The 27,726-nt window shown below is 33.7% G+C and overlaps 2 protein-coding genes across 2 annotated transcripts; both read left to right on the forward strand.

Annotated features, from left to right (window-relative positions):
• Positions 1-3,099: 3,099 nt before the first annotated feature.
• LOC133039763 (uncharacterized) lies at positions 3,100-18,093 on the forward strand. The gene is made up of 4 exons (XM_061118709.1): positions 3,100-3,196; positions 4,250-4,394; positions 15,459-16,323; positions 16,438-18,093. Exons 1-4 carry the CDS (start codon positions 3,100-3,102, stop codon positions 18,091-18,093), a joined length of 2,763 nt encoding a protein of 920 aa, XP_060974692.1.
• Positions 18,094-19,803: 1,710 nt separating this feature from the next.
• On the forward strand, positions 19,804-20,655 carry LOC133039764 (secreted RxLR effector protein 161-like). Its single transcript, XM_061118710.1, has 2 exons — positions 19,804-20,265; positions 20,512-20,655. The coding sequence occupies exons 1-2, from the start codon at positions 19,804-19,806 to the stop codon at positions 20,653-20,655; spliced, it is 606 nt and encodes a 201-aa protein (XP_060974693.1).
• Positions 20,656-27,726: the final 7,071 nt, after the last annotated feature.

Raw genomic sequence — 27,726 nt, forward strand, 5'->3', positions numbered from 1 at the left:
CAGAATATGAACTCTTCCCTCCTCTGTTTTAACGCTGGTTTCGAAATGCTCATCTTCAAAAACGTACGGACTACTCCTCCTCTCTGTTGTTTCCTCTGATCTTCTTTCATAATCTCTTTCTCTTTCTCTTCTTTCTTCCTCTCTCTTTCGCCTAACATATTCCTTGCACTCTTGCTCGCATTGTCTCTTCTGTGTTTCGTCGAAGCCTTTCTGGTGTCCGCACTGGTGCCTACACTGCTTCAGCTCAGGGTCTGAAACGTCGACGACGCTCGAGCTTAATACCACGACAGACAGGAGTAAAAGTACAAGTAAAGAGAGCTTGTTGAAGGCCGCCATTGTTTATAATTGCATATCTTGGTAGAGATTATGATTGTACTATTTATATGAATGAAAATTGGAAGATGAGAACAGGGAATGGTTGGGTTTGGGGCAGAGCATGCATGAGGACGAGTGTCCGTGTTACGTGTCTGTCAATTGGAAGAAAATATTTTAATAATAACCCAGTTTATTAGAAAATCATTATTTAATTTTATTTAACATGTTATTATCGATTTAGTTCGAGCATAAAGGATATCTGGCTATATATCATTATCATGGAAAGAATCATAATAATAACAAAAACAAATAGCAAATGAAAGTGAAAATGAAAATAACATAACAAAAAAGTGTACATGTCCTAATGAAAACTCACTAAATTGAATACATATCCTACTAAAGAAAATCACCAGATCAAGCTTCATATTTTGCATGCAGCATGTTTTATATTAGAAAAGTATTAGGACAAACATGATTAAGATTTATGAGTGAAGGTGGCAAAGCTAATAGATTAGATTAACCTGGTCAGTCCCATTTTTATATCATCAATGGGTAACAATGAGATTTATCATGGATGTTGATGTTCAAAGAGTTTTTCCTGTATTTTAGTTTGTATACAGTTGTTTTGTAGTTTTATTATAGTTTTGCTACTTGCATATGTTATTTCACTATAAAATTCATATGCAACTATTTGCACAAAACTTACTATGTATAACTACTATTTCTTAGTCCCCATCAAATTAAATTCTTGCATAATATATAAACTATCATAAAACGATAATGCAACTATAAGGCAACTATTTGCACTTGCATACAGTTGTTTTGTAGTTTTATTATAGTTTTGTTACTTGCATATGTTATTTCACTATAAAATTAATATGCAACTATTTGCACAAAACTTACTATGTATAACTACTATTTCTTAGTCCCCATCAAATTAAATTCTTGCATAATATATAAACTATCATAAAACGATAATGCAACTATAAGGCAACTATTTGCACTTGCATACAGTTGTTTTGTAGTTTTGTTATAGTTTTGCTACTTGCATATATTATTTCACTATAAAATTAATATGCAACTATTTGCACAAAACTTACTATGTATAACTACTATTTCTTAGTCCCCATCAAATTAAATTCTTGCATAATATATAAACTATCATAAAACGATAATGCAACTATAAGGCAACCAAAACAAAAAATAAATCAAAATGCAACTGTACATAACGTAGATGTATTATTCATGAGGTTTTTTTTTAAATTTTTCACATCATACATTGTTTTGGATTTAGTGGGAGCTCCAGATCTGTTTGTTACAGATCTATATTTCATGAATATAGATTTCGATATTAGTGGGAGTTATTTTGATCGAATAAAATAGAAAACAAATGTGTAATTTCAGTTTCTTCACAGTTTTTCTGATTTTTTTTTCGTCATTTTCAGTTTAGATCATTGCAGGTATTCTTTTCCAGTTGATTTTGCCAGAATTAATAGTTGTATTTTTCTCGTTTTGGTTTCATTTTGGTTGTTTTGCGGTTTTGAAACGAGCGCGTATTTTCATCTTCATGGTTCGCTCTGTACAGCTGAAGGCTTAGTGCATGTGGTATTTTTGTAAATATTTGTATGTGGACTGTATAAATGTTTAATGGGCCGGCCCAAAGTATTTTTGTAATTTTTTTTCCTTTTTTGTATTTTTTTGTTTTTTTCCCTTGATTTAATATATAATAAGGATTTTACAAAAATTACCAAAGGCTCGTACTAAACGAGTATTGTATTAAATAATAAATAACATTATGTTTAAATAAAATAATGTATTGTATTAATTATTAAGACTAAAATTTTTAATACAATGTAAGTTATATTATTTAATGCATAATAAATGGTCTGTATTAGTTTGTATTATAATATTGGGTAAATGGCGGCAAAACCCCCAATACATTCGTTTTGGTTTCATTAAACCCCCAAAACCCAAATTTCTGCGGGTAAACCCCCAAAACCAGTAAACTGTTAGCAATTTAACACTTCCGTCCAAATTTAGCTGTTAAATGCTAGGTTGGATTGTCCACGTGGACACAATAAACACGTGGCACAATTTTATTGGTCCACGTAAATAATTATTTAAAAAAATTTAAAAAATAAAATAAAATTAATTTAAAATTTTAAAAAAATTATAAATAAAAAAATAATTTTTTTTCTTTCTTTCTTTCTTTTTCTTTTTCCTTCTTTTTTGTCTTTTCTCAAACACATATACCCTTCGTTTTCTCTCTCTCGCAGGTACAACCCACCACACCACCATCTTCAACCATTGTTGTCCAAGACCACCACGCAGCCCAAGACCACCAGCAGGCAGCCCAACCTCCTCCGACGTCGTCCTCCTCCGGCGTCGTCCTCCTCTAGCGTCGTTCTCCTCCGCCGACTTCGAAGCCATTAAAGCCACCACCCACCATCTCCTCCATCTCAGATCCGCCATTAAAGCCGGCGAACAAAGATGTAGCTTCGTCGTGGTTGTGGAGGAGGACGTCGGGGACCACCAAGCTAGCTCGGATCGATCTCCTCTCTCTCTCTTTCCCGATCTCTTCTCTTCCTCTTTATATTTAAGGTTTTCAAAAAGTTGTGGGGAAATAAAATTAGGGTTTTCAAATATTAATTTTGGGGTTAAGATTTTGTGTATATATATATATATGTGTTTGTTTAGTTGTTGGATTTGAATTTGTTTGAATTGGTTTGAACTTGGTTTTGTTGTTTTTTTTTTTTATGATGTGGATGGTTGTGGTGGTAGCAGATGACTGAAGAAGATGAAGAAAAAGAAGATGGTAGTGGTGGTGGTAAGGAAGGAATGGTGGTGGGTGGTGGGTGGTGGGTGGGTGGGAAGGATTTAGGTTTAGGGTTCATAGTCAAAGAAAAAGAAAAAAAAAAGAAAAAAAAAGAAAGAAAGGAAAAAAGAAGAAAGAAAAAAAAAAGATTTTTTTTTTATTTTTAAATAATTAATTTTTTATTTTTTTTAAATAATTATTTACGTGGACTCCACGTGTATATTGTGTCCACGTGGACAATCCAACCTGACAGTTAACAGCTAAATTTGGACGGAAGTGTTAAATTGCTAACAGTTTACTGGTTTTGGGGGTTTGCCCGCAGAAATTTGGGTTTTGGGGGTTTAATGAAACTAAAACGAAAGTATTGGGGGTTTTGCCGCCATTTACCCTATAATATTTACAAAGGATTCGAAGTCAGGCCTAATCTCTGACTCAGACCTAGATCCAAACCTTGGACATGGACTCGGACGCAGACCCAAGACACGAACTCCAAACCTCAGACCCGAACCCAAACCCGAGACTCGGACCCAAACTCAAACCTCGATCTAGACTCGGACTCGATCCTAGACACGAGACCCGGACTCCGACCCGAGACCTGAACCCGTAGGCAGTGTTGAGGTCGAATTTATTAAAAATATAAACTTTACACAATCTATTAAATACAAGTCAATACCAAACATAATATTGTATTAAATAATACTAATAATACAATACAATACACCAAAATAGTCCTCTCTATCTTAATAAGTGACCATGCAAAAATTATATAAATATATATATATTAAAAAATGTTATACAATGAAAGGAAAAAAAAATCAAATCAAACACAATATATATACATACAAGTGACCCAATACAAGGTCCAATTTTACATTGGCAAGAATTGTTATAGATTCGATAAATTGAAGAGTTTTGTATTACTAACAGGCTTGAATTTTAGGGTTAGGCCAAGGGAGGTTGAGTTATAGAATCATGTGACTAGTGACCAGTTGATTAATGAGTATTTCATTGGTTAACCTAAAATACTACTTAGTCAACTAATGACCACTTCTAGCAACTGCACCATAGCAAAGGATGTTTATGCTTGTGTTTTTTGGTTTAACGTGTTCATATGGCCAGACATGCTGAAGATGGTTAAAGATACTGACTTTTTCTTTAAGCATCTATGGGCGAAGTTGTCTTTCAAGAATTGTGTCACCAAAAAAGAGTTGTATAATGACAAATGCAATAAAAACGATGAACAAGAAGAATCTATGTACAACTTGTATGATTATGTATGTTCTTACACTATAGTATTGGGCTTATGAGCCAATACAAGAGCTTGTGACCTAATATGTTGTGAATTATGGGAACAAATTCCTTAAGATGCTCAAGAAGATTAAGGAAAAGAAGGATGTTACCAAAGCTAATATTGCATCATTATTTGCAATGAAAGTAGCACAAATTTCAAATGCAAATTTTTGTTAATTATTCATTGATTAAATTTTAGTTAGAAAATCAAATGTAAAGAACTGAAGATGAAAAGCTTACGAAAAATTACGAGTTTTAGCCATCAATGGAGTAAAATATTGTTGTGTTGAATATTAGAGCTCTCTTACAAATGGTGATTTTTCAATCTCTTTACAAGTATTTAAATGAAACTTTTATACTTGAGCTCCAATGGCTTTAAAATACAAATAGTCACAAAAGTCAGGGCACAAAGTTATGTTTGTACCATGAAGGTCAGCGTGTCAAATGGATAGTGGAGGAGTGTTGATAGGATGTTAGCTTGTACCTAGAGTGACACAAATGGTGTCTCCACTACCTATACTCATCATACCCGTTGTACAACCACCTCCTCTCATCAAGCTTTGTCAGAGACGTGTTAGCTTTAGCAGACTCATCCACGATCGTACATCTCTCCTCAATAGCGCATCTCTTTGGTATCTTTCTCATCATAGCCTATACTTATAACGATGGAGCAACATTTGAAAATTTGGCTAGGTGTTGGGAGAGTAAGCAGCACGTAGAAATTTGGCTAATTGTTAGGAGAGGGAGAAACACTTGAAAATTTGACTAAGTATTAGGAGAGGGAGCAACGCAAAATTTAGCTAGCAACACTTGAAAATTTAGCTAAGTGTTGAGAGAGGTAGAAACACTAAGAAATTTGGCTAAGTGTTGAGAGAGAGCAACACTTAAAAATTTGGCTGTGTTATTGCTTCCAAGTGGGGAACAAGTGGTCATAGAAGGAGGGTATGAGGAAGTGATGAGAGAGAGAGAGAGAGAGAGAGAGAGAGAGAGAGAGAGAGAGGGCGAAGGTTTTCTCTAAGTCTTTCAGAGTGGTATTTGGGTATATTTTAGGAAGAGCTTCAATATTTATATTTAGTAAATTTTGAGAGTGAACACTTAAATTTAATGTAAATTTGGGTGTCCATACTTGCACCTTTGGGTAAGGAAAGGCTCCATTGGACAAGGAGAGACCCCCTTTGATGAGGGGAAGCTCCCTTGGGCAAGGAGTGACACTCCTCATAAGTGGGGCGAGGAGCTATGTGAAGAGGGAAGTGGAGCGAGGAGTACTACATGCTTTGTTGTATTGTGAGCCTAATTTGCTCAATATTACTACGATTTGGATGATTCAAGATACTTTAAAAAGCTAAGAAAGAGATCTACATCATTTATGTTTTGCTCTAAACCCAATCCTGACTTTAAAGATGCCTAAGAGCACTAACAAGTCACGCCTTATAACTGGAGTCATCAATCATTTTTCGTTTCTACCAATAAGATACTTAAAATGACTTAAATTGCATAATGGGCCTCCAAATATCATTGTCAAGTGGTGCCTTCATGATTAGAGACTACTTTGCTCGGAATAACTTCGATATTTCACCTTATGAAATCATTATCAATCTTGCTTGTTAAGGCCTCGTCTTGCTCATTAGATGAGACACGAATGTGCGTTTGATTTTCAAGACAACATAAGTAGTTGAGGCTGTAAAAGTGGCTAATATTTTTTGTGATGAGGACAATGATGATCAATCCCTATAACAAACTCAACACCAACTCAAAAGACAGATCTAGCTCCAATCACTATTCAAGTGATCATCTAGACTATAACAGTTGGTAGGTTGGAGAGGGTGGAAGGTCTACAAGCATCCCTCCTAAAGAACCAGGTGAAGACCCTATAGAATCAATGTGTTATGATGGGTCAGTTGAAGCTATAAGAATATTTTTATTTTAAGAAATATATTTCTATTCAAGGAAATAAATTTCTATTTAAGGAAATAAAATAAATAATTGATTTTGTGATAAATGAATATTTTATATTCATTGAATCTGGACAAAATTATTTACGTAATATTCTATATATGGTCAGATTTAAATATTCATTACCTGATTTGATTTCCTGAATTAATTGTCAAAATATTCTGACAATTAATGTGGCACAGATACTGATGGAGTATCTCACCTATAAATATAGGGTCTCGGTCCCCGAGCTCCTTACTCATTCTGTTCATAACAGCAAATTCCATCTAAAGAGAGTTGAGAGAGCGAGGAAGCCCGATTACCCATGGTAGTCAATTTCCTTTGCAGATCAAAGCTTATGTGGGTTTGAAGCTCAAGATTCAATGGCTAGAGGTATTTCGATCCTTATTCATAGTGTATATATATTTGATTTAATTCCGCACTTTATTCATAATCATGTATGTTTTAGTCTATACAAATAAATGTCTAACAGTTGGTATCAGAGCGGTTTTTATCTCTGCCTTGATTTTAGTTTGAGTTTCATTTATATATCTATATATACTCGTATATACAGTGTTTATATGTATATATATTTAATTCAGTGTTGATATATATATACTTATTTTCGTTCGTGTATATATTTATATATTCATATTCATTCAATTCCAATTATATATATACATATATATTTTCATACATATATACTTGTTTATTCATTCAGTTCATATATATATATTCATATACGTATATATATATATTTTTTTCTTCATTTCATTACGTATATACGTTGTATATATATATATTATTTATATACCTAAACGCTATATACAAATATATATATACATTTCATGTTTATATATATGCATACGGTATTTTTATTTTTCTGTATATATATGTATATATTTATATATATATTGTATATGTATTAATACATTCATATATTAATATAGATTGTTCTAAGCATGAAAATCCACTTTGAAAAAACAAAGAAATCTCAAAATTATTTTTCAGAAAATTTTGGTGATTTTTAAAGTCTTTGTTTTATGCATTTTCGATGCATAAAATTTATATGAATGTCTTAATTTTTGCATTTAGATTCATTTGGAATTGATTTGGGCCTTTTTGGTCGCCGGAATTGTCTTTTTCGATCGGGTTTGGGTCGGGTCCGTCGGACCCACGTGCAGAAAAACGGGTCAAAACGACCCAGGTTGGCTGTAGGAGATGACTCCGTACGACATGTCGTTTTTGTTATGTAAAAAACGACATGTCGTTTTTAAGTAGAGAGTTTTTTTGGCCACTCCGTACGACGTGTCGTTTTTCCTTAATGCGGAAAACGACATGTCGTTTTTCAGCATGTAATTTTTGAACCCAAGACCGTACGACATGTCGTTTTCTCTTTTGTGAAAAACGACATGTCGTTTTCCAGCATGAATTTTGAGTCCGATTCTGTACGACGTGTCGTTTTCCACTGAATGTGGAAAAACGACGTGTCGTTTTTTAGGGCAGATTTTCAAAAAAAAAAAAAAAGGAAAATTAAAGAAAATTCCGAAATTTTATTATTTTGATTTATTTTTGGAATTTTATTTTATTTCCTTATTTTTGTTGATTTAGTCAATTGAATTACATTTGTTTAAACTTTCCATTCTTATTTAACATATATCTTCATATATTATATGTTATTTAGTAATAAATTATTATGGAAAGTTTTTAATTTGGTAAATTAATTACATGTTTTATTTTTTCATGTAATTACAATAATTGTGATATTTTAAGAATGTGAATATTTAATTATTCTACAATTAAGTGCGCAATTATTGTATTTATTTACCAATTAAGTAATTAATTGATAATCTGCCATTAAGTATATTCTTTAATTTTGCATTTAATTCATTCCATATAATTAATTGTACTAATTTGTATATTTACCTTATTTATACAAATTAATTATTAGTATAAATATTTAAGATATTATATGGTTATAAATGCATAATTAATTACATGTCATGGAATTAAGCATTTAATTTATTATCATACAATAATTGTTTTAATTTGTATTTATTTGGCAAATTTATTTTTAATACAATTAAATTTGATTTGTATGATTTAAATGCTATACATAAATTCCTTTTATAGTGCTAGATATATTTAGCAATATTCAAACATTAAGATAGGTTGAATATTTTATTATAGCACATTAAGTTTCATAAAAATTCATAAAATTATTCATAAAATATTCATAAAATTTCCTAAAATGAATAAAATATGAATAAAATGTAAGTAATTTTATGGTTTGACATAAGAAAACATGAACTTGGGACAAATGCTCACATCTAGAACGGTTTTTAATGATCTTCGGACGACCACACTAGGAGCACTAATCTCAGTGATTGTTTATTATGTTAACAACGAAGTTACTTTTAGGTGGAGCCCAATACCTAATGTCAAAGTGAAAATATAATTTTATATAATTAGGGAGTAGCCACAGCATCCTTATTTGTATAAAATTATATATTAATTAAAATTCACCTTAATGGACATAACTTGTAATTTATTATATAAGTATAATAATTTTACCCCACATGGATTTTATTATATTTGTATAATTAATTAGGATAATATGTTAAATTAAATTCTCTTAATTTACCCCACAGGGAGTTATGGGGATTTAATTTAATAGTGTTATCACAAATTTAATTAAAGATAGATAATAAACCTTCATTTTCCAAAACTAATTGTTTAATTAAATCTATCATAAAGTTCATCTAATTTTATTAAATTTAAAATTTAGCCCACAGGCAATTTTGGATTTAGTAAAATTTTAATCTTTAGTTTATACTTTGGTGTCTAGTGAACCACATAATTTTAAATAATTAGGGAGTAGCCACCGCATCCTTAATTATATAAAATTATATACATTAAGTGGATCAAGATCACAAAATGGACATGAATTATGTGAACATAATAATCTTACCCTACAGGGATTTTATTATATTTACATAATTAATATGTTAAATTAAATTCTCTTAATTTATCCCACAGGAAATTATGTAGATTTAATTTAATAATTTTATCATAAAGTATAAAATTTTGAAACATTTATAAATAATTAAGTGTTTCATACCTTTCATTGAGATAGAAATATTAAACTTTAAGTTTTTCATAAATTGTGTAAATCTATCATAATCTACATCTAAATCTAATCTTATTAAATTAAAAATTTAGCCCACAGGCAATTTTTGTTTAATAAGATTTCATATTTAAGCATGTTTATTCATTGGTAAAAACATGATTCATTTAAACCTCAAAACTTTATATGTAATTTTATTACATCACTATTCATAAATTTCTTCCATACCAGTAGAAATTTCCAAAAATTTATTTTGATAACTTAATCTAAAATGTACAGTTTTTACTGTATAATTAAGAAAAATAAATCACACTTTATTATCACCAATAAATTTTAATTTATTGTGTATGAATTCATTCTAATATAGTTAATGTGATTATTAACACATAGTGGATTATTTTAGATTGTTATTCCACATTCATAATTTCTTCCAAGGTTTACAAATAAACCTAAGAAAGTCAGTAACTGTGAGCAAATCTTATCCACAGACAAGATAAGTTCTCACATTTAGAAGTTTAAGGAACAAGCAATATAGTAGTGACTTTGTTTTAAAATTAGCAAAGATCTTTATGTTCCAAGCTTCTTTTGAAACTTGATTTAGACATATTTAAAGGTCTTTACTATAAAATGATGTCACTCATAAAGATATGCAAGTTCAATCTGACAATAAGAAATGTGTTATTAATAAGAATTCTTCTACATTATAGCACCAAAAATTATGGAACTTATATCCATGAATAGAATAAATGTTAGTAAATGGTGGGGATATTCATTACACTTTATTTTACTAACTTTATTTAAAACTTGTGTGAATTTTATTAAGAATATGTATTCCAACAAGTCAAAATCGGTGCACATTAGAATTCTATCATATTAGAAATCATACAAGTCAATTAATTTTGAAGACATGGATTCAAATTTTGCATCTCATTTTTAATGATTACTCACATAAATTATTTTTCTACAAAAGTATAGATTTATATGTTTCAAAGACATTTAAATCTTAAGTAGAGAAATAGTGCATTTTGCATATTAAGATAGTGAGATCAAATATAAAATGGAGAATAGTACATTAAAATTCGTGAGTGTGGATAAACTCCCAGTCCATTTGCAAAGTTTCTTTAAAAGAATGGGTTCATTGCCCAATACATATGCCTGGTACACCTAAATTATAGTGTGTGACAGATTTAAGAAACTAAGCATTTTTTGGACATGGGGTGGAGCCTACATAGCAAACTCCAATCTTTCCTAAATATTTGTCTATTGATACTCTTCAATGGGGTGTACATATCGAATCGTGTTCTAACCAAAGTTGTTTCTCAAACATATTTTGAGTTGTGATAAGGTTGAAAACCGACTTGATGACATGTACACATTTTATAAATACCCATATATAGTTAGAGTACAATTGTCAAAGAAAAGATCTGGGCCCAAAACCATAAATGAGCATATTTCATTTGAAAAGCTATAAGGTTTAAGGGTTACATATTTTATTATCCATCTCACAACACTAGAACTGTGGAATTAAGAATTGACTTGATCAGTGGGAGTGATCTATCTAGGAACCTAGTTTCTGAGAAAGATCATTCATATTTTCTCAAATTTCCACCTCAAGTGTTAGATTAATTATGATTTACAACAACCCTTAAGGTTAATGGTTATTGAGAATTCATAACTAATCATTAATAATCTACAAGTCATTGATAAAATTCTAATAAGTTATGTTATTTAGTAATTACTTATAATTTCTAAAATAACATGCATATTGAACCATTTGCTCTTTTAAGAGTTTGTTGGTCCATCCTTAAGATGACTTATTAGAAAAATAAGATCAATGTTTTCTAGTGATTACATTTTTTACAATAAGAGTTCAACTACAATATTAATTTGAGACACAAATTAAATTATAGAATGATAAAGAATTGAAGTTGTAGTACAACATGCCATGAATGAAGAAATGAATATCTTAAAGAGCAATAAAGTTTATCTTCAGTAAAGTTGCCTAATGGGGTGGAGAACATTAATTAAACATAAGTTTTTTCACCAATAATATTCATTAGGCAACATTGAGAAACATAAAGATATAAAAGAATATTCATTGTTAAGAAGTTCATTTTGAAATAAGAATCAATAATAAAGGAGATTTACATTCTCATTTTTTTTTATAAAAGATTCTATTATAGACCTTGGCATTTGTTGCTTGTTTTAATTCATTAATCAATTCCAAACAGTGAACTAGAGGAGAAGGTATACAGACTGCCATAAAATTTTTCCTCTAATAAGTGGTGAACATATGCAAGCTTAAAGTGTCTACCTATAGATTAAAACAAACATCTTACAAATGGGTATTATATCATCTTTTCCTTTAGGTTTGAAAAGAGAATTATGGAAATAATTATATACCAGAAGGTTAGTGGGAGTAATATTTGTTTTATACGTAGACAATATGTTACTTGCAAATGATGATAAAAGTTTTCTATATAAGTTGAAATAATTCATATATCAAATTATTATTTTGAGATAAGAAATATAAATAATATATATAATTTTAATTAATTAGAGAGTAGCCACAACATCTCTGATTAAATAAAATTATGTATTATTCATCTAATATAACTTTTATCTTTAAGTGTGATAAATTCAACTCGAACCAGCATCTGAAAAATGATCTGGAGTGAGAATAAATTAATAACATTCATTTTCTTCTATTTTAGAAGCCTAATGTATGCCTAAGAGTCTAAATAAGACTTTGCATTACATTTGTTTCAGGATCGTTAAGTAGTATCAGAATAACTAAAGTTAAGACCACTTTATTTTTCATACAAAGTGATGAGGTATCTTTAAGATACTAAAAATTATATTCATACATATTTAAAGATGAATTGACCATCTGGAAATATAGTTAACCAATTAGATTCTATTGTACTTCACTGGTTCTATTGATTCACGTAAATCAATATTTTATTACGTCCTTAAGATTACCAGTAAGTTATATTATAGAGAATCTTGATTGTTATTTCCACTATAGAAGTCACATTCATTTATTGTTTTGAGGATACATCTCGTATGATGTATTATAGAGTTTCATAGTAGGCCTAGAGTTCAGAATTACAGTTTCATTAGGCCATTAAGAAAATTTTGCGATAAATTCAGCTACAATATTTATGGCTAATAACTCTAAGAGTACTGGTCGAAGCTAGCATATCGACATTAAGTATTTGGCCATAAAAAGGCGTGATAAGTGGTCATTAATCACGCAAACTGAATTGGGTGTTCGCATAGATCCTTGACTAAAGGCATGCCGCAATACAAATTCAAGGATCATAAAGTAAATATGGGATTCAGTTAACCCATATGCAGTTTTTTTTATTTGTACAACTAAAAATTATTCAATGAAACTCTAATTTCGATATTTTCTCATATTTATGTGCACCTTAATTTCATCTGAGAAAATTATCGTAAGAGGACCTGAATAAACATAAGGGTTAGGGTTTATTCGCTTAAGTACATTGCCACATAAAGTACATTGTTATATAATAAATATATCGTAATACATGGAAGATAATACTCGACTTATAATGAGGACATGTCGCTATGATTCGTATGTTTATTATATAATGAGGAACGTTTGGGTTTGAATGTTTTAGTTTAAATGCTGACTAAGTGGGAGAATATAAGAATATTTTTATTTTAAGAAATATATTTCTATTCAAGGAAATAAATTTCTATTTAAGGAAATAAAATAAATAATTGATTTTGTGATAAATGAATATTTTATATTCATTGAATCTGGACAAAATCATTTACGTAATATTCTATATATGGTCAGATTTAAATATTCATTACCTGATTTGATTTCCTGAATTAATTGTCAAAATATTCTGACAATTAATGTGGCACAGATACTGATGGAGTATCTCACCTATAAATATAGGGTCTCGGTCCCCGAGCTTCTTACTCATTCTGTTCATAACAGCAAATTCCATCTAAAGAGAGTTGAGAGAGCGAGGAAGCCCGATTACCCATGGTAGTCAATTTCCTTTGCAGATCAAAGCTTATGTGGGTTTGAAGCTCAAGATTCAGGGCCGATTTAGCACGGTATCTTTGTGGGGAAAAGCATTTATGTATCTTTGTGGGAAAAAAGCTATGAAGCTGTGGAAAAAAATTTGCTGAGTGTTTGGTAAATTATAATTTTTAAAGTGCTGTGAGTTGTTAAGATTCTATTACAATAATGATAATATTTTAATCTAGTTCATTATAATTACAAATATATATATATAAAAATATGTTATATAAATTTTTTATTTTTTTATATATTTTTAATTATTTTTTTCTATAGTATAAATTTATATGCATTTGATAAAAATAATTTTTAATATTTTTAAATTATATTTTTATCACTTGCAAAAGATAAAATTGTAGTTTATAAGAAACATAAATTGATATTATTTATTAATAATAAAAATATAAATATAAAATATTTTTTAAAATAAAATAAAAAATTAGAAATTTAAATATTATTTATTTTTAAATATTTTTTCATTTAAAAAATATTTTTATTTTTTATAATATATAATAAATAATTAAATAATTTTTTAGTAAAAATAATTTATTATAAAGTCTTTTAATCAAAACAGCTTTTTCTAAAAGTTGGGTTGTACCAGCTTTAGCTTTTAGCTGTAGCTTTTCCATAATTTCTTCAATAAGCTGTTTTTTAACTGCTTACCAAACACCTTTTTGTCACAGCTTTTTTGAAAAGCAGCTTTTAGCTTTTCCAAAAGCTGTGCCAAACGGGCCCTCAATGGCTGGAGGTATTTCGATCCTTATTCATAGTGTATATATATTTTATTTAATTCCGCACTTTATTCATAATCATGTATGTTTTAGTCTATACAAATAAATGTCTAACAGAAGCAGCTAGTGTCTCTGGTTCAAGATCTTGATTTTAAGTTTACAGATGAGCCTTCTACTCTTGATGAGAAATAGTCTCAAGCCAGCCTCATGTCTGGCATCTTTATTGCTGGCCCTTTAGATAGTATGTTTGACTAACCTGTTAGTGTTATTATTGTGTGACAGTGTATGTTCTGTTCAATGTCTAGTCGTATCTGGATTTTTAGACTGTTATATCTGCACTAACGTTTGTTTACGAGAGTCTCTTTTAAGTGTTAGTTAGTGCCAGCTGGACTTATCGTTGTGGTCATATATATAATCAGTTTCTGTTAGTAAAGTGGTTATCGATTATTCATTCAGACAGTTATTTTCGGTTGTTTTTAGAGAGATAGTCGTATCTTGTTTCTTGTGATTGTGAATACAGGTTAGATCTTGAAGCTTGAGAGTGTTCGTCAATGGCGGAATGATCTGAACCTGGAATTGTTGAGTTCAAACTGAAGGGATTTCAGTGTCATCTTCATCATCAGATCTGAAGGGATTTCAGATTGAAGACATGTTGAAGAGGAGCTCGATTCTTGCACAAGGGATTGTGCATTAACAATCAGTGTTCTTGATTGTCGTTGGTAATTCATTACTATTTGCTGGAAAGGTTGTAATTGATTCCTTTAGAGAGAATTGGAAATTGTAATCTGAACCTTTGATTAATAGTGGATGAATTTACCCTGGTTCGGGGAACCCAAGCACTAGTCGGCTGAGATGTGTTCTCAGTGCAGATGAAGCTTGTAAATTGATGTGTGATTTACCGCTTAAAGTTTAATTCTTGTTCATAACTCATATCTTGAAATCGATCAATCTAAAGATGTACAACTTGGTAACTTGAATCATTAAAATCTACTAGTTACACTTTCAATTGGTATCAGAGCTTGAAATTTTATAAAAATTTGTGTTAGATCCTACTACTGTATGATTCTTGATCGTTGATTCTTGAATCAACCTTGACGATCGATTCTGTTGCAACTAACCTCCTCTGAGTTCTCTCTCAAAGAACTACAGAACATTTGTGTGTCTGTTTATCACTTCTGTGTGCAGGATGGAAATGTTCAGAGAAGGAGGCTCCACCTCGAGACCTCCTATGCTGGAAGGAGCCAATTATCCATACTGGAAAACCAAGATCCGTGCTTTCTTGAGAGCTGTTGATGAAAGAGTCTGGATGTCCATAGAAGAAGGGTGGTGGAAACCAACGATGATGGAGAATGAAATCGTCATACCCAAACCAATGAGTCAATGGACCACTGTTGAAATGGAAAGAGCGAATTTCAACTCAAAGGCTCTTCATGCCTTGTTCAACGCTGTCTCCACTAACCAGTTGAAGGTTATAGCCAATTGTGAAATTGCTAAGGAAGTTTGGGAGAAGCTAAAGATTAAGAACGAGGGAACTGATGCTGTCAAGAAATCAAGGCTGCGTGCCTTGGCAAAGGCTTTCGAAAATCTCACCATGGAGGAGGATGAGTCTGTGGCTGAATTCCATGCAAAACTTTGTGACATCTCTAATGAATCATATGCTCTGGGGAAAACTTACTCTAACTCGAAAGCGGTTCGAAAGGTGCTTGGTGTCCTCCCCAGAAGATTCATGTCCAAAGTTACCTCTATCGAAGAAATGAGAAACATTGAGGAACTCGATCTTGACGAACTCATCGGGTCATTACAAAACTATGAGCTATCACTGTCTAGGTGGAAGAAAACCAAGAAACAAAAGGAGATGGTGAAAGAAAAATCAGAGGTTGGCATTGCACTTATTCACCAAGAAAACAAAAAACCTGTTCTAGAGGACTTAAATGGCATTACAGATGAAACTGTTGCCATGTTAACAAGAAACTATGCAAAGTTCTTGAAAAAGAACTACAGGAAAAATTCACCAGCTGACAAAGAAAATCAAGCCAAGAGAAACAAAGGAGTAAATTTCAAACCGGGACAAGCCTCAACCGATCAAAAGGGGCGAGGGATTAAGTGCGAGAGAATGTGATGGATATGGTCACATTCAGCCGAGTGTGCCAACACACTAAAAAAGAAAAAGGCCCTTGCAGCAACTTGGAGTGATAGTGATGAGGAAAAGAACTCCACAGCCAGTGAAGGATCAGATGAGGAGAAGCAGGTACTTGCATTCATGGCCCAAAGCTGTAATCCAGTTGAATCTGAAGATGATGCAGTCTCCACCTCATCAGAAGCAGACAGCACAGGTCGTCAACATGCTTATGAAGAAATGTTTGCACAATGGGAGTACATGACTAAACAGATTCGTGCCCTAAAGAACTCCCTTGAGCAAGTGGAGACTGAAAAAGGAAAGTTAGAAGACTCTGTCAAAAACCTCAACCGACTTCTTGATGAAAAGGAGAATGAGATCTACAAACTCACAGCTGATCTAATCCGAACCAAGCAAGCTTTACAGTTCATTCCCCCAGGCACTGCTGCCATCAATCAAACCCTACAGCTTCAGAAGCCCTATGGTGATCGAACTTCATTAGGATATAAGATGCTTTACAAGCAAGGGAATGAGTTGTCTGTTGAGCATTCCTTACCTTCCAATGTCAATTCATCAAAGAAGGAAGATGGGTCTCCTGACACCTCAATCACCATTAATGAATCTCACTCATCTGAGAGGAGACAGGTTCCAACTGGACCCACCAAACTCAAATTTGAAGGAAGGAGGACTGATGCTGACAACTTTCCACAGAATGACAATTTCATTCCTACATGTCATTTCTGTAATAGGAGAGGTCACATTCGACCTAAGTGTTACAAATTGCAGAACTACTTGAAAGCCATGATCAATCGACCAAATAGTTTCCCTCCACCAAATAAGTCACATCGACGCAAACCTCGTCAAGAATGGAAAATAAAGTCCAAACCAAATTATGATGTTGGTTTGGTTGCAAAGCTATCTCGGTCTGCCTTTGTTGAAGGTCAGTGGTACTTCGACAGTGGATGTTCGCGTCACATGACTGGAAATAAGAAATTGCTAGTTAACTTCAAAGATGAAAAAGGAGGATCTGTCACTTTTGGGGATGGCAACAAAGGACAGATTGCTGGGAGAGGTGATGTAAATGTGAATGGAGCAGCTCAACTGACAAATGTCTTATATGTGAGAGGACTCAAAGCAAATCTCATCAGCATCGGTCAATTGTGTGACGACAATCTCTCTGTAAGTTTCACTAAAACTCAATGTTTAGTTTCATCTAATGGGTGTGTTGTCTTAACAGGAAACAGAACTGTAGACCAGTGCTATGCTGTATGCAATACCATAGTGTGCAACAGGACCTTCTTGGACAAACCTGACTTATGGCACTACAGGCTGGGACACTTGAACTACAGAGATCTCCAAAGATTGGTGAAGCTTCAAGCTGTAAAGGGAATTCCTGACATGAAAGTTTCCAAGGAAAGAGTATGTGGTCCATGTCAGCTTGGAAAACAGCATAAGGCATCTCATCCCACAATTAATAAACTTCTCACCTCTCGTGTGTTGGAACTAATGCATGTTGACTTAATGGGGCCAATGCAGAATGAAAGTATCAGTGGAAAAAGATATGTAATGGTCTTGGTGGATGACTACTCTCGGTTTACCTGGGTTGAATTTCTTAGAGACAAGTCTGACACATTTGGATCATTCTCTGCCTTGATACTGAGATTGCAAACTGAGAAAGACTCCAAAGTTGGAAAAGTTTTTTGACTAAGAAGTGACCATGGAAAAGAGTTCGAAAATTCCATATTCTCAGAGTTCTGTAATGGCATGGGAATTCACCACGAGTTTTCAGCCCCAAAAACTCCTCAGCAGAATGGAGTTGTTGAACGAAAAAACAGAACACTACAGGAAATGGCTCGGGTCATGATGCAGGCCAAGGATATTTCAAAACGATTTTGGGAAGCCGTCAACAATCTTTGTTACGTGTGCAATAGAGTTCATCTTCGCACTGGTACCTCTCAAACTGCCTATGAGCTATGGAAAGGAAGACCTCCTAACGTGAGCCACATGCATATCTTCGGATGTACGTGTTATGTCCTGAACGATCGGGATCACTTGACCAAGTTTGATCCCAGGAGTGATGAAGGAACATTTTTGGGGTACTCCACCAACAGTCGGGCTTACAGAGTATTCAACAAACGGACTCTCACTGTAGTTGAATCAATGAATGTGAAATTTGATGATTTAGAAGGACATGAAGATGCGTGGATCGAAGATGACTCTCCTGTTCTCTCAGGCTCTAGACCAGTCCTCACTAGACAGCCTCAAGTGTACCCTGATACTTCTACAGAGTCTCTAAATACAGCATCAGGCATATCAGGTGACAATCAAGCCAGTGCCAGTGGTCCAGGAAGAGGAAATGAAGTTGATAGTGCCCTGACCAATGAACCCCAACAGGTCAAAGTTCATAAAAACGGGCCCCCATCCTGGGTTGAGAAAGCTCATCCTCAGGCCACTGTCATAGGAAATCCGAATGATACAGTGGTCACTAGACGTAAACTGTAGAATTTCTTAGCCTTTGCTCGCTATCCGTCACGAGATTGAGCCCAAAAGTGTTCGAGATGCATTATTAGATGAGTTCGGTTGGCTGCCATGCGGGATGAAATGGGAAATTTCAAGAGGCGGGTGTCTGGATAATGGTCCCTCGACCAGATGGTGCAAATGTTATAGGGACAAAATGGTTGTTTAAAAACAAGTCTGATGAATTTGGGACAGTGACTCGAAATAAAGCACGACTTGTGGCTCAAGGATATAGTCAGGTCGAAGGCATCGACTTTGATGAAACATTTGCACCCGTGGCTCGATTAGAATCCATTCGGCTACTTCTTATCATTGCATGTTTTTTGAAGATCAAACTCTTTCAAATGGACGTCAAGAGTGCCTTTCTCAATGGGGTAATTCAAGAGGAAGTCTATGTCAAACAACCACAGGGGTTTGAAGATCCACATCATCCACACCATGTGTACAAGCTCAATAAAGCCTTATATGGACTGAAGCAGGCCCCACGTGCGTGGTATGATAGACTCACTTCCTTTCTCATCTCTCATGGCTTCACTCGAGGTACTGCAGATAGCACTCTATTCATTAAACATATTGACAAAGGAATCTTTGTTGCCCAAATATATGTGGATGATATCATTTTTGGCTCAACTTGTGATACTGAAGTCCAAACATTTGTCACTTTAATGACTAATGAGTTTGAAATGAGTTTAATAGGTGACCTTACTTTCTTTCTAGGACTCCAAATAAAACAACTAGATCATGGCACATTCATTTCACAGTCTAAATATGTCAAGTCTATGTTAGATAAGTTTGGCTTCTCTCAGGTCAAGCATGCACACACACCAATAGGCACCACGTCCAAATTGTCACGAGATGAGTACGGTGACCACCGTTGACCCCACTCTATACAGAAGTATGATAGGTGGCTTACTGTATCTCACAGCAAGTCGCCCTGATATATCCTTTAGTGTAGGTTTATGTGCCAGGTATCAAGCCAATCCTAAACAGTCTCATCTCTCTGCCGTCAAAAGAATTTTCAAATATCTAGCTGGGACGGTTAACTATGGTCTTTGGTATAGTTGTGACACGAATACCTCTTTGGTCGGATATAGTGACTCTGATTGGGCAGGATGTATAGATGATAGGAAAAACACTTCAGGGGGTTGCTTTTACATTGGGAATAACCTTGTCTCGTGGTATAGCAAAAAACAGCAGTCCATCTCCCTTTCCACTGCAGAAGCAGAATATATTGCAGCAGGCAGCTGTTGCACTCAATTGATATGGCTGAATAAAATGCTTACTGATTATGGGTATCCTCAACACACACTGACCATCTTTTGTGACAGTACAAGCGCCATCAACATCTCTAAAAACCCTGTGCAGCACTCTCGGACCAAACACATCAACATCAGATACCACTTTATCCGAGAACTAGTTGAGTCAAATATGTTGTCAATATCTCATGTGCCCACAACAAATCAATTAGCAGATTTGTTCACTAAAGCTTTAGATACTCAAACTTTTACTCATTTAAGAACATGTATTGGTCTCTGTACCATCTAAACTGTTCTTAGTGTCATCTGATCAATCTATTTTGCCTATGAGTATGCATGTATGTCACAGTTCTTCAGCAATGGTTCTTCTGTCCTTCCCCATCTACTATATACTACTTTGATTGTTACTACACTTGAATCTTCCCCAGTCAAAAAGGCTACCTCTTCCAGATGCAATGGGAAGAGCTCTCATACACCTGGTTCTAATAAGTAGTATGCTCCTTCTATATTAGTTCTTGGTACTCAAAGAGGACGGCTACATCTCTGGAAGAGAGTGAAAGCCATGTCTGGGTACTACAGCAAAAGCCAGAGTGATATATAAAAAAAAGGGGCTTCAAATAAAAAAAAACAATACAAAAATCGTTATTTTCCAACTATCAGTTGGTTCTTAATTGAGAGAGTGGTCCAGTTGAATTTCACTCTTCTTGGACCACATGAGATCACTGTTCACACACGAATGGAGATTCAATGTGTAGTGCTCTTGTGAGTACCATTGTCGCTGGGGAAGGGGAATGATCTGTTGCTCTAGTTGTGCAGTTCGTGTGCTCTCAGAAACACTGTTCATTGATCAGTTGATATATTTTTTTTTGTCTTAAAAGTTGAGTATCTTGAAGTTTTTTTTGTTATTTTTCTGTTTTGTCTAAGTGTGGGCTAAATGCAAATATTGTTGGTATATTTGTCACAATTCTGGTTTCTTTGATACACTCATTGCCTGATGACGTTGGTTTGTTTCGTTTAGTGTGCCGTATGATGTGGTAGTAAATATTCAATTTGGGCGCGTACGGTTTATTTGGCAAAAATCAAATTTTAAAAAAAATCATCATCATTTTTTGCCTGGTCAGTTGTGTCAGGGTGCCTATACTTAAGGCCTACGGAAAGTGATCAGTCTCACTTCTTCACTTTCCTCTCCGAAACCCTAAGCTCTGCCTCATCCAAATTCTTTTCTCTCTATCATGGAGAATGTCACACCCATTGCAGTAACCCCTGTTGCTATGGTTGTTCCATCCATGGAGTTGTCTGATGATCCTCCAGTGCCTCCTACTGTCGCGTCTGCATTGCCTAATCCCTGTCGTGACATTGTCCTCTACCAGTCGGAGGCTGGTGGTTCTGCACCTTTCCCGAGTTCAGAGTCAACTCCGTCTCCTCCCTCACCTCCGGTCAGTCAGAAACCTCGTACATTTCAAGGTAAGGCTCCTCCTATCTCTAAAAAGGTTCGTCCTTCTCTTTCTCCTCCTTCCCCACCTGTGTCCAAACGTGTCACTCGTTCTTCGTCGAGTCACCAGTCTCCCTCGAAACCTATAGGCCCTCCTCGTCCTCCATCTAAGGTCTCTATTCCTACCCCAACCAGTGAACGTGTTCAACCCAAAAGAAAATCCTCTGCTGACACCACGTATCATCCACCTGAAAAGAAATCCAAGAAAAAACCCACTCCAGTTGCCTCTACAGAGTCATCTCCCAAACGGCCGTCTAGAGGTTCTCAAAAGTCCAAACTTCCCAAAGTTCCTATACCAACTGTCGACCCTGCAACAGTACAATGCTTTGTTAATGCCTCTAAAGCCTCTGTCTATCAACGGTGGTTTGGCAGTCGTGAGCTTTGGTTCGAACAAGTGGTCATTTTAGATGATTTTCCTGAACTGCATGAGTTTTTAAAACTTAGGAAATGGGTCAACACGGTCACTAACTTGTCTGCTCCCCACCCCATATTAGTTCGAGAATTCTATGCCAATCTGGATAGAACTGTTATTGATGAGGGTCATCCAGGGTGTGTGAGTGCCTTTGTTAGGGGTCATAGAGTTCCTTTTGGTCCTTCCACTATTGCTTCCTTATTGCAAGTTGAGTCTATCAGGAATCCAACTTATGGGAAACACTTCAATCCAGATCAATCTTTGATGGGTCGAGTGCTAACTGGCAGGGATGACTATATTTGGGACAAACAGGAAATACTGGTTACTCACTTGACTCCATTCTATAGGGTTCTTCATCGAGTAGCCTTGTACAATTGGTTTCCTAATTCTCACTTGTCTGCTGTTACCCTTGAGATTGGCAAGTTCTTGTATGTTGTAGGTTTTGGAAATTATTTTACCAGGATCTTAGATCTACTCACAAGTATGTTTATTAACACCCTAAATATGAACTTTCTAAAACGATAAATTAAACACATATAAAGTTAAAGAAACCTTATATTGGGTGCAGCGGAATAATATGACTCCTTCCGTTCAGATATCTAGCCCTTGATTCCTTTCTGTAGCAGAGCATTATCAATATCTGAACCTGGATCTCTTTCTCTGAATCTTTGATGCTGAAACTCCTTTGGTGATGATCTTTCTTCACGATCTTCCTCACTATGATTGAGGTATCACTTGATGTGTGTGGGCACTACTCATACACTAAGGATTTCGAAATTATCAAGGAAGAAGAGAGAGAGAGTGGTCAGCTAAAGATAGGGAGAGAGAAGGCTCAGTTTTTCTGAATAGAAAAAGTCAGAAGAAAAGTGTAATTTTCCTGAAGCCTTCACTATCTATTTATAGCATTCCTACTAGGGTTAGATTTGAATTATATGGCATTAAAATAATGAAAAAATCAGTTTAAATTTCCTACAAAAGTGGCTGGCCCTAAACTTAGTGGATTGGGCCTTGCTTTTTGCAATTTTGCAATTTTAACACCTTTTGTATCTGATTTTCTCAAAAATGTCAATTTCCTAATTCAACCATTTAAATGCCAATTCTAACTATTTAATAACTATAAATAATTATTAAATAATATTGTCATTTATCATATTTATTAATTGAACCATACAAAGTATCATAATTAACAAATATGCCCCTATAAACTCTTTCTTTACAATTTCGCCATTACTTAGTGAAAAATTCACAAATAGACATAGTCTAATTTGAGAATTATAATTGATTAATCAAAACCAATTACATGAGTCTTACAAGCAATATTATCTCAACTAGTGGGGGGACCATGGGTCTATATAACCGAGCTTCCAATAAGTAGATCAAGAATTTAGCACTAAAATTCACTAACTTATTAATTCTTCGTTGAATCCACGCATAGAACTTAGAATTGCACTCTCAGTATATAGAATGCTCTATATGTTCCACCATATAGACACATCATTAGTTATCCATTGTTATAATCCTAATGTGATCAATGATCCTCTATATGAATGATCTACCTTTGTAAAGGGATTAAATTACCGTTACACCCTACAATGTATTTATTCCTTAAAACACTTGACCCCGTATAAATGATATTTCAGCTTATGTGAAATGAGTACTCCACCATTTATGTTCGTTTGGTCAAGCTCGAAGGAGATCACCCTTTGCTTACTATTTGCCAGATAGAAGCTATAGATTCCATGTTTATGCTAGCGCTCCCACTCAATTGCACTACCGTGTTCCCAAAATGTACGTATCACCCTGACCTAAAAGTAGGCTTAACTAACAAATCAAAGAACACGAATAGCCTTTCAAGATTGAGCCTAATCATATCTGGATTAAGATCATTTGATCTAGGATCAACTAGGCGATATTGACTTGAATAGATATTACGGTAAGTTTAATAAATCTAAGTCAAAGTTCAATATCGGTCCCTTCCGATGCATACTCCATGCATCCAACCTGAGCTTTACTTTAACCAATGCTCTGGAAAGAACATAGCACTTCTCCAAATGCAAGTAAACTCTTGTTGTAGATTATCATATCAGTAAAACCTTGTGTCTGATAAATCTAGGAAACTTTATTCACATAGTCATGTTTACTTTCCAATGTGTTGACGGCACAATAAACAGGATCAAGTATGTGAAAAGGGTTTCAGATGAATTTATACATTATGTACATATAATCATGAAATAAATCATGTGAACCATGCAACATTAAATGTTATTTCTGATCTATATTAATAAACAAATCTGATTATATTGAAATGAGTTTTATTTAGGGCATAAAACCCAACAAACTCCCACTTGCACTAATATAAAACAAAAAGTGCGTTTCAAATAATCTCAACACCTTGATATGCAAATCAAGTGTAGTAGTAGTAAACTCCTCGTAATAGGATCTGAAAGGTTGAATTAACCACAACCTTTTCTCCACTATTACTCTTCCTTAATCACAAAATCATTGATAATGTGAAATTCCTCTCTATATGTTTACTCTCTTGGGATACTGGATTCTATATCTTTGGCAACTACTTTTGGTTAATCAGGAAATTAACACTAGTAGTTTAAGGCAATTTGGAATGGTGCCAAAGATGTATAGAACTTTCCTTAGACTGAATAAGTACCTTTCCTGCAGCTTTAACATTCAGTCTCTCTCTGGTAGACCTAGAGACTTCAGATAGGTTTTTACACTTCTCCAAAATCACTATTCCACCCCCAGAGTAACCACCATCTTATCAGAAAAATTTACTAGCACAAAGGCAAATTTCGAAATCTGATATGGTGTAGTCTAAGAGTTTTAAACACACCCTTATAGACTAACATATAGTTCCTCTTCTTAATCTTAAGATTTACTTGATTGTCTTCCAATGTTCTTCTCCTGGATTAATCTGATACCTACTCATTACTCCCACTCAACAGCAGGTGTCTGGTCTAAGGCATACAAAAGCATATCCAAGACCTCTCACTGTTGATATAAGAAATTCTTTCATGGCTTTATCTTTTCTGGAATAGTTAAGACTTTTCCTTAGATAAATAAAATCTATGCCTAAGAAGTTGTGAAGCTTCTATAGATTGCCATTAGAAAGAAAATGCTTCAGCATCTTACTAAAGTAAGTTGCTTGCATTAGAGTAAGTAATTACCAGGTATACCACAAGCCATAGGTTTAGATAAACCTATAATACTAGGAACAGGAAGTTTGTTAAGTCCATAGAATAGACTTATTAACGAAAATTTCCTTTTATGTCCTTGTAATAGAAAACTTTAGGTTACTCCATGTGAATGGATTAAACCATAGTTCTATTGGCTTTGTTCTTAGTTTCTTATCTTGACAATCCATTACTTGTTTAAACTCACAATGGATTTTAATCACTAGTGTCTCCCAAGTCATAAGAAGGTGAGCTCCTAGAAACTCTCCCACTACGACAAGGTACCGTGAATTATGTCGAAGAAAACTAAATGGTATTGATCTCTTCAGTTGTGACAAGACAACAGAGGCAGTGAGATCATCATATGTTATATAAGATGATAGAACACTTTTGGAATCAAGAATTAAATATCTCCTTTATTTGCTACTTGTTTTTCAGACTTAGTCATTTTCTTAGAAAAGTAGTATTTGTTTGAACAAATACTTTCTTATCTATTGACATTGGGATGGTCCACCCCTAATCACTTAGAATAGCTAACAAACCATGGTTAACAGTTTCAGCTTTTCTTAAGATTTTGATTAGGTCATCCATGAATCTAGTAATGATTTACATTAAGTATACAACCATTACATCATTTTGAAATTGTATTACCATAGAAGGAATTAGGCAACGACTAGTAACTAATCATCAACACGCAACTCGAAATTTCTGGGGAGGTAAGTTTGGATATAATTCAAAAATCAATTTAATGATCTTTGAACTGCATATCTACTAACTATTTCTCCACCCCTATCAGTTCGCAAGATCTTTAACCACTTACCTTAATGGTTTTTAACCATTGCTAGAAATTAATGAAATTTTTCAAACATTTCAAATTTCTTTGCTAAAAGGTATAATCTAGAGTTATCGTCTTAAGAATACAACGAAAAACTCATATCCACCCCTGAATGTACATCCATCTGCGAATGAGATGAACTACTTTCAGTGGATATAGGCATATTATCTCTTTGCAGAGATTGATCATGTCAAATTCACTATGAACAAGATACAAATGCCATAGATTAAAAAAAATGTGGTAGTGTCTTTTGATGACATAGGTTTAGTTACATCAAAGAGTTCTTAGAATAGTGCAAGTGGATCCTGGTCACAGAATACCTAACTCATATTCCATACAGTTTGAATCCATTAATAAAAGATGGACATTTAAACACTTGAGAAAGTGTAACTGTATTGTATCTGGAATTAGAAATATAAGAAAATTTCTGTTTGGATTCTAAAATTAAAGTCAAAGACTTAAATTCAACCAAATATAATGAGTAATTCTTTCTTGGACCACCACTACTAATACAAACTCTAAGTCAGATTTGCCCATACAAGTAGGAGATTTCTAAGATTGAGGATTTATATCAATTGGGAATAGAATTTCGGGATTATAATCATATACATCATTTAATTTCTTAAGAGAAAATATAATGACATGAAATGATTTATAGACCATTCATCCAATGATATGTTTTGAAGCTAATTCGAAATGAATAAGCTAAGAGGAATTAGGATAATTTCGTTTATAAATAAGAATCCAACGATGCTTCGATTAGAGAAAGACAAAGTAATCTTATTTATGTAATCTTCTTGTTTCATATTGTAAAAAATACTAGTCTAAGGTGTCATCAATTGATGAACAGTTAGATGTCGCATATACAATACTTATCTTTCGAGGTCTTACACTATTATGTATGTCTAATGGTGAAAATCCACTAGGAATTTATCTCATTAGATAAACAAACATGTTAGACCAACAATGAAGATTCGAAATTAAACTACAACTTAATAACAGAAAATAACATGGTTCAATATAAATTCATACACAATTCAGAAATTATAAACATATAGCAAGTAGGAATGACTAGTGAAAATACTAAAACATACAATCCTAAATAATTTCCAAGGTTTTCAACAAACTGATACAGTGTCCCGGTAGGCGAGAGTCAAAGCATCATTTATTGAATAGAGTTGTCAGCTCATCTAAAATAGAAACCATTCTAGCAACCTTTTATTCGATCAAAATAAGAATCCAACGTTGTCCCGGTAGGCGAGAGTCAAGGTTATTCTCATTTCATGAGCCTCTACCATTGTTTCATGTTTCATAAGTTTATCTCTAAGTAGTCACCGTAGGGGAGAGTCTAATAGAGACGAAAACTTACAAAACACTTATCAAATGAAATCTTACGGTGTTAAATGCGTTCAACGAATAACCATCCATAGGGGGACGAAGTCTAGCGTCTCGAGGTTATATTGAAAACATTTAACTTTTGTAAGACCAACAATGGAGATCGAATATCTTAATAATAATCAAGCTCATTATTTAAAGTGAGTTGTATTTTCTTTGATTTTCTTTATTTAATTTATTTATTTTAAATATATATTTATTTAAAATTTCCAATTTAGAATGAAAAATTCTAAATATAAATT

The sequence above is a fragment of the Cannabis sativa genome, chromosome 7 (assembly GCF_029168945.1).
Source record: "Cannabis sativa cultivar Pink pepper isolate KNU-18-1 chromosome 7, ASM2916894v1, whole genome shotgun sequence".
Classification (NCBI taxonomy): domain Eukaryota; kingdom Viridiplantae; phylum Streptophyta; class Magnoliopsida; order Rosales; family Cannabaceae; genus Cannabis; species Cannabis sativa.

What these genes read in the sequence shown, in the direction of transcription:
- LOC133039763 (XM_061118709.1), top strand. Translation starts at nt 3,100, where the DNA reads ATGACTGAAGAAGATGAAGAAAAAGAAGATGGTAGTGGTGGTGGTAAG. An exon ending in GGTGGGTGGGAAGGATTTAG is followed by an intron (nt 3,197 to 4,249) that starts GTTTAGGGTTCA and finishes TCATATGGCCAG; the next exon opens with ACATGCTGAAGATGGTTAAA. An exon ending in AAGCCAAGAGAAACAAAGGA is followed by an intron (nt 16,324 to 16,437) that starts GTAAATTTCAAA and finishes ACACTAAAAAAG; the next exon opens with AAAAAGGCCCTTGCAGCAAC.
- LOC133039764 (XM_061118710.1), top strand. Translation starts at nt 19,804, where the DNA reads ATGATAGGTGGCTTACTGTATCTCACAGCAAGTCGCCCTGATATATCC. An exon ending in TCAACATCTCTAAAAACCCT is followed by an intron (nt 20,266 to 20,511) that starts GTGCAGCACTCT and finishes TGTATGTCACAG; the next exon opens with TTCTTCAGCAATGGTTCTTC.